Source organism: Cariama cristata, unplaced genomic scaffold, assembly GCF_000690535.1.
Source record: "Cariama cristata isolate BGI_N322 unplaced genomic scaffold, ASM69053v1 scaffold8337, whole genome shotgun sequence".
NCBI classification, from domain to species: Eukaryota; Metazoa; Chordata; class Aves; order Cariamiformes; family Cariamidae; genus Cariama; species Cariama cristata.
In genome coordinates, this window is record NW_009624899.1 from 15,616 (window position 1) to 23,776 (window position 8,161).

General features: G+C 53.9%; 1 protein-coding gene across 1 annotated transcript in view; it reads left to right on the plus strand.

Annotated features, from left to right (window-relative positions):
- Positions 1-3,526: 3,526 nt before the first annotated feature.
- Positions 3,527-8,161, plus strand: part of AMN (amnion associated transmembrane protein) — a 22,133-nt gene continuing 17,498 nt past the window's right edge. The window contains exons 1-3 of the mRNA XM_009703368.1: positions 3,527-3,569; positions 5,798-5,916; positions 6,041-6,085. Coding sequence (XP_009701670.1) covers positions 3,527-3,569; positions 5,798-5,916; positions 6,041-6,085 — 207 coding nt within the window. The remainder of the gene's footprint in view (positions 3,570-5,797; positions 5,917-6,040; positions 6,086-8,161) is intronic.

Genomic DNA, 8,161 nt, shown 5'->3' on the forward strand with positions numbered 1-8,161 from the left:
GCCCTTGTTCTCCTTCTTCAGACTACAAGATAAGCGAGTCGGACTGCAGCTTCCAGATAGCTCCAAGATCAAATGTGATCCCCTCCGGTGGCTTCTCCTGCCTTGCTGCTCCTCGGGGAAGGTGACCGTGTGGCTGCTGGAGGCCTGTAAGCGCTGGGTGAGGTTCTCCTGCTGACTCAGCGCCGAGTCCCAAAGAGGGTTTAACTCCATGGGTTCACTGAATATTTAGCTTTGGCTCCTGACCAGCCCTGACATGGGACTGTGCCGCTCCTGGCAGCGCACACAGCTCCTCTGCTGCTGAAGACCGGTCATGGCACTACAGATTGTCCTGTTGCACGTGAGACTTTAACATTTTCTTAAATAAAAGGAAATCCCACGTGGGATCTTAGTCTGCTCCCCCTGATCACTGCTAGGGGCTGCCTGCTTTCAGGGCAGCCATGAGATGTAACAGCTAGAGGGGCTGTCACCTCACAGGGCACTTCCCCCTGGTTATTTAGGATTAGCCTCCTGTCCAAACCTTGAAGCAATGATGCACTGTGCCAAGGAGACTGGCAAACACCGTGTGCCTGGGTACAGCCCGGCCTGTCAGCCCGCCCTGGGAGCAGCCTCATGCCCCTGCAGAGGGGTAGCTTTGGCACCAGGGGGTTTGGAGCCAGTTGGTTTTGACATGCCTCTGCCCTCTCCCATCTGTTTGAGGCCACGGGGCCTAATACAGTTATCACAGAATAATTTTTCCGTGTGCTTAATGGCTTTCTGGGGTTGATGTGACGGCTGCGTGGCTGTTTGGAGGGCTGCAGGGAGCGTGTGCGTGTTGGGGGCGATGGCCCACCTCGAGGACTGGTGCTCACAACTGTCGCTGCTTCATGTTCAGCACTGGGCTCCCTTTCCAGCTGCAAAGTGCTGGGGCTGAGGGTTCACACTGGAGAATTCCCCTGTATTGCAGGCTACAACTGTTTTAAGCAATGAGAAGAGATGCAATTGTACAACAGGGAAATTCAGATAGGTGCTGGATGTCCCTGAAGGGCTCTAGGAGGTGGTTTTGCTGACTGGCTAAGGGGAATGGTGTTTCTGGCTTTGATACCAGTTTATAACTCAGTGCTGGGAAGGTCAAGCATCTGCTGTGCGCTGTTTTCCCCTCTGCGGCACTGATGTCCTTGACCCCCGCCCCGGGGGCATCGTGGGCAGCCAGCACCGGGGGAGCAGGCTGGGGAGCAGAAGGGTGGGCCGGCAGCAAGGAGTAAAATGTGCTGATCTCTGTGTTAGGGCAGCTGCTTTTATTTCTGGGGAGTGATTTCTGCTTCCTTTCATCTCTGTTTCTCTCTTCCTCTAACCTCCTGATCCAAACCTCGCTCCCGTGCAGCCTGCCGTTCTGCCTGCCTGGTCCTGGGGTGCAGCAGCATCTTGGGCGGGTAGCAGGGACAAAAGCTGGGTTGGAGAGGAGCCTGCTGTGGCCCCAGGGAGAGACCTGCAGCAGGGGCTGGGTGGTTCTGTCCCCTCACTCCCAGCAGTAGCTCTGCAGTGAGCAGCTCTCCCCAGTAACACAGGTTTTGTTGGGATTTCTGTAAGTGCCCTGCCCTGTCCCACCCTAACGCTAGAGCCGGGGAGAGCAGGGACTGTCCATCCACAGGCAGGATTTCACAGGCCCTTTGATGAACGCAGGGCAGATTGGGGTATTTTAGGCCTCTGCCTGCTTGTCAGATGAATCCTGCCCCACTGAAAATCAAACAAGTATCAGCTTCAGTGGGACCAGAGCTGCTGAGCAGCTGAAACGAGCAGTGCCAAAAAGCAGCAGCTGCAGGGTACAAGTAAAAATAAGGGTGTGAAGCACTTTCTGAAACACAGGGTTTCAGGGGCCATGGCATCAGTCTCTGCACAGGGTCCCTCCTGCCTGCCCCAGCCGTGTTGCCTGATGCTGAGGCTGCACCCTGCCTTCTGCACACTGCAGTCCTTTCTTCAAGCTGATATTGCTGAATATCCATGGTTTGTATTTTTTCCCCCCCTCTATTAAAGTACAGGACGTCTCACTGCAGCCAGCACTCACCTCAAGAGTCCCCAGAGAAGAGATTTGTGAGTGGTAATGAGTGCACGGGAGACTTTCACCTCGAGGACATATCTGAGCATCCAGCTCCCTACGCAGAAAGTGCTGACTGCGTTTTGGCTGATGCCCAGGCTGAGAGCTGCTGCTCAGGAGTTTTTTCCCTTGGCAGTTTGCAGGCCACGCTCACGACACCGGTGGGGACAGAGCTGCAGGCAGGGGCACCTCCATGTTCCTTTGCAGGGCACAATGCATCACCCGGGGCTGCACCGGGGCATCCCGGGGACAGGAGCCCTGCTGCTCATCTCACTCCTGTGCTTGCAGCAGAGGTGAGAAATGGCACCAAGTGGGTTAAGGTTTTGGGAGATATAGAGAGGTTACCTAGGAGTGATGGATCCCTGGTCTTCCCAACTGGAAGGAGGGAAGCAGTGGGAGCATGAAGGGTGGGATGGGGATGGCCTGTTCGCCCTCCTGCTCTCCTAAATCCTTGCTTGTGTCAGGTCAGAGCTTCTTGCGGTTTGTGGCCCCTCCACTGATGTCCCATTCCAAGCACTTCTCCAGTCTCCTTCTGGGCTTCTGTAAACCCCTGTATTCAAAGATCGCCTGCCCTTGCCCTGCTTGTACAAGCATCAGCCGAAGGGTCCCTGCTGGAGGGGTGCTGAACCCCCAGCTCTCCCCATGGCATGGGCCACCGTCACCATTGCCACGCTGTCCCCTTCCCAGGATGTCGTTGCTCTCCTCCTGTCCTTTTCTGCTCCTAACACACCCTTGTAAAGACACAGGCCTGGACCTGCACGCAGCATTTCTCCGTGCTGGGGCAGAGGACAGGGATGGTGGAATCCTTCCTCCTCCTCCTCCTCCTGCAGCCACGTGTGCTGGTGCTGCTGCCAGCTGCCCCCTTCGAACCTCGGCAGCCTCAACAAAAGCAGCGTGGGGCTGCGCCGGCGCTGCCGCGGCGTGCACTGGGTAATGAGCAAATCAGCTGGTGGCCAAAGTACAATTACAAGTTGTCACTGGGAGCTGCTCTCTTCCAAGCCAGCTAATTGAAAATACATTCAGACCATTATTAGTAATTACAAGGTAGCCAGCATTCTGCAGGGGAGCGTGGCATGGGACATGCATGCGGTGCGTTGGCGCTCAGCACCCTTTAGCAGGACCTGGATGAGTGGAGGGAAGTGTGGGTGGCGAGGTCCAGCGAGCCAAGCTGGGAGGACCACTGCTCTCACCTCCCCATCTCCTTATCCGGCAGCTCTCCCAGGTTCCCTGTGGATGCCAAGAAAGTGAGGAGCTTGGGAAAGGAGTTCAGGGCAAACTGGCTTCTGGAACTGAGCAAGGCTCTGGTTTGTGCTGGGGGAAACCTGCCTCCTGTACTGGTTTACTCCCTTCTCCTTACAGCCTTCTCTGGGCTGAACCCATCACGTGCCCCCAGGAAGGGTCCAAGGTCCAGCCAGGCAGGGGCTGCGGAGGCGAGGGCTGGCAGCTTGCTGCAAAATGAAGTGTCTGTTCTTCCTCCTTGGTGTCCTGCAGCTCCTCGGTGAGTATGCCCAGGGCCCGACCGCCACAGCGAGCAGGGGTGACCGCTGGATGACTGCCCCATATTGGGTGTGCTTTTGGCAATCCTGTTTTGGAGCAGAGCTGCAGGATCTGTCACTTAAGGCAAATCTGTAATGCAAATGGGAAAAGGCATTTCCAACCGGACAGAGAGAAGACAGAGGAATGAGGCCGGGATTACCGTATCGTGCCCGCTGCACCTCCGCAGCTCGGGTTTTCCTGCTCTTACTTGAAGCCAGCAGCTCTGCACTGCAGGACACGGTCACTGTTGAATATGCATGTCGCTTTGATGTTCAAGGACTGCACTTCCCTGGAGACAAGGCTGATTAAATAGCACGCTGATATTTCCAGGGATGTGGAGGGTGAAGGAATGCATCAGCTCAGCTGAATGGGCACAAAGGCTTTGCAACAGGAGATGAACCTCCATGGCCCCAGAGACTCTGGCCGGAGGAGATGCCGGTGCCAACGCAGCCGGGCCGGCACACAGAGCCATCTCTGCGGGGTGCTGTGGCGGGAGATCGCTCCACACAACACCTTGGAGCCGTAGGAACATGAGACGTCTGTGCAATGGGGCCGGCTGAGCCTTTCTGCCAGAGCTTTAACCTCCCTTTAATCTCCCTTTAATCGCAGCAGGGACAGAACAACTTGCAATTACCGTTACCTTTTTCCTTTCTTAAGCTCTTTTCGACTCCAAGCCCGCAACGCGTTTGTGCCCACAGCACTGCAAGGAGCTGCGTAGGTCCTGTTCTTATCACAGTTACAGTCTTTTTCCCTCTCAGTGGGTTTTAAAGTGGATATGGGGCAGGGAGGGTGTTTGCTCTGCCTGAGGGCTCCTTCAGGCCCCTCAAAGTGGTGGCCGCAGCTCCGCGTGGGGCTGGGGGAGACCCTCTGTGCCTTGTACCCCGGCTCCAGCCCCTGTTCCTGCATTAGGACATTCTGGTTAAAAATACTGCCTTTATACTTTGCCTGGACATGGCTAAGTACAGCAAATGGTCTCAGCAGAGCCCCTGGCAGAGTCAGACAGTGCAAATTACACTCCGAGGTGATTGTTGTGTGCTGATAAAGCCTCTGCAGAGCCTATTTTGTGCAACCGGCCACATCCCTCCCCATCATTTGGACTAGCAGGGCCCAGGCTTTCTGCAGTGCACCTCCCTCCATCAGCCGGAGTCATTCAGATCCCCCTCCCTCCCTAGGCCAGGCTGGGGGGTCCCTATGCCCCCTCCTGCCCCCCTCTCCACCTGACCTCCAGCACCCACTGCCAAGTCCCCTCCACCACTGACTTTCTACATATTTTGTAGTTTTGTGGGTTTTTCCCCTAAAGAAAAGGTGATCCGTATTAAAAGCAAAGGGTTTTTTGGTTTGTATGTTTGTTTTTTCTCTTTTCTGTCTCATAACTCACTTGGCTGAAGCCATTTAATTCAGGCTGCTGGAGATTCATCTTCAGCTGAATGTGCATCTCCCAGCCAAACCTGGGTGATGCCGGGCCGGGAGGTGTGCAGCTCTGCCCTGCTCGTGCAAACACAGCGGATCAGAGTGGAAACCCACCTCTGTCACAGCCCATCCCCGGCCAGCGGGCTCATCGCTGCGGGGATCTGTGGGTAGGACCACCGCTGTCCCGGCAAGCCCCATGGTGAAGACCTTTATTTCCCAACCTACTGGTGCCTCAGGCTGCAGGACACAGTTGAATCCTCCCTCTCCAGCCCCAAACACATGAAACCAGCCCATATTTTGTGCTACACGTCCCATAGCAAATACCCTTTCTCCTCTTGCCCTGTCCTCGTGGTCCTGCAGCTCTGTGTGCCTGCTCCGTACCTACTGGAAACACCAAGGTCGAGGGGGTCTCCGCACGTTTGGTTAGTCCAAGTGGCAACAAAACCCACTGCAATGAATGTTTAGGTACCAGGTGTATGTTATTCTTGCCCATTACCTACAGGACTTTCCTGCTTTCTCTCTACCTGCCAAGTATTTGTCCCTTGCTCCTTTTCCAACCTGGGTGGGTAGAAGCCATCACTCAGCCAAAAAAAATGCCTTGTGCAGAGGAAGGCTGTGACTGCTCAACTGGGAACACACATGGGCTGCTCTTGGGTTGAAAATCCCCAAATCTGGCCTGAAAAAGGCCGAAAAAGGCCAAGCCATCCTATAGCACATCCCGGAGGGGGCTCCCAGTGCCTCCCACAGACTGGGTTACACTGGTTTCCCTGCTCCTCCCAGCTGCCGCCACCGCCGTGTACAAGCAGTGGATCCCCAACACTAATTTTGAAACCGCCTCCAACTGGGATAAAGGCAGAGTCCCCTGTGCCAGCGACGTCGTTCATTTTGAGAAGAACAAGGTATTGGACTTTTTTTTTTAAATTTTATTTTAATAATTTTATTTTTTGCAAAATACTATCAGGCATTGAAAAAGCCCTTTCTCTGCTGAGGGAAAGCGTGCTTTTATTTTTACTTTTCTTACAGGTTGTCTCAGTCTTCGTTAGTTCTCCCCACGCGCTGACGGACATGGTAAGGCAGCGTGCGGTGGCACTGGGAGGTCGGGTGAGGGCAGGGCCAGCGCTGGAGCGTTGCCAGCCAGGTGGCACGTCCCCCTGTCCCCCTCTCCGGGGACATTTTGCTCCATGGTCCAACCAGACCAAGGATGCCTCGGCTGGGGTGGGGAACAAGAGTCACAGCAGCCCATTTCTGGGATTTTTTTTTTTTTTCATTAGGGGAGACGGGGGAGAGCACCCCAAAAACCACTTTCATTTGGAGAAAATTAATTTTTCCTCCTCAAAGGGAGGCAAAAACACCGTCCATGGGACTGAGACCTTGGCAGTGGTTTGCTGAGGAGCACCAACCCACAGCACTGCCAACGCAGAGCAGGCTCTGGCCCCGGGCAGAGGCTAAGTGAAGCTGACATCAAAATATCTTGAAATGCAGACACACCATTCTGGGAAATCTCAAAATGTTGCTTTAGAAATTTTCTTTCAAGTGCCGTTGGGTTTTGTATTTTTCTGCGGCATTATTAGCCTGGCTGTGGCAGGATGAGCACGACACCCTACTGAAATGTGTGTGTTGAGTGAAATAAGATTGGGAGGTCCCATCTTGGAGGGGTTTCCGAGCAACCCAGTGTCTCCCCAAAGAGCAGCCCTGCCCAGAGCAGGCTGACAGCAGCTATGAAAGCGCAGGGTCTTGATCCCCACAGTTTGGAGGGTCAAATTTACAGGGAGGAATTAAAGGGAAAAGCAAACCCGCTTCCCCAACACGCTGGCACAGGGTGGGTCACTGGCGATCCCCATCCCAGTGCCGAGGCGGCACAAAATGGGCTGAATCCCATTTGCAAAATATCCTCCTCTGGACAGGACAAGCTTGTGGCTGAGTTTTCTCCCTTGGTTTTAGGGCAGCTTTGCTTTTTTATCGGCCATTAAATCCGAACAAGCCCTTGAAATTTATGTGGTGTAATTTGTTCAGGCTGTCTACACCACTAATAGTTTTGATGCTTTAATAACGCCATGTGCCGCATTTAATCCTTCTACAAATATTTGGAGGAGTTACTTTATTTATATGGCATTTTAAGTATGAATCTTTGAAAGAAAGAATGTACTGGGGAAATACGTACAAATATAATGTAATAAATGATGTGGAATTTACCCAGAGAAGAAAAGAGCAAAATATCACTCCAGTAGATTTTATTTTACTTACAGATGAATGTATAATGTTTCTAAAGTACTTTCATCAGAGGCCTGCAAAGTGCATAATTGCACAGCAGTGTTATTCATTACTGCGTGAGCCTTTCACTGCGGAGCTCAAGAGCCGAGCTGAGCGGTCCTGCGGCTGGCTGAAGGAGAGGGAGGCACAGCACAGCCTTTGCACAACTCATGACATCCGTGGCCGTGCCGAACATCCTCTGGCTGCTCAGATGGACGTTTCCCGTCAGGACTGAGTGATGGGGTCAGTGTGCCGGAGTGGCTCCCAGCTCATCCTGATCAAAGGATCCAACAATCCTCGTGGGAGCCTCCGGGGACCCTCTGCTGCCCTGGGGTTTTTCCAGGACCCCGTTGCTGGCAAGCAGCTGTGTGGGCTCTGGAGTTACAGTGAATATTATAGTTCCAGCATTGTGCAGGAGGAGAGGAGGGCTGGAGGGCCCACGGGGGAATAAATCATGGCAGCAGCACCAGCTGTGAAAGCGTGGAACCATTCGCCTCCACAGCGGCTCCCCCCGCTGCTGCACCGAATTGCACCGCCTGTGAGCAATGAAGCTCGTCCCAGGCTGTAACCCGTACTGCAGCTCACACCTTCCTTCTGAGCATCACTGCCCTGACGATTCGCAGTGAACTGTCCCAGCAAGCTTCCTAGCGTGGTGGTTAATATTTCTTTTTTAATTTCAGCTCAGCCACTTCCCTCCCGTGCGCTGCCGTGCTCTGTTGTCACCAGGTGATACAGGGACTGCCAAGATTAGGGATGAAAAAGGAACGAAACCCAGCACCTGAGCCGGTCTGCCACTTGTGGGGATGGCATGAAATTTGGCAACCAGGTGGTTAGAAAATGAATTGGTCATGAGGCTTTTTGCAGAGAGGCTGGGCGGCTGGGCTGCACCTGTTC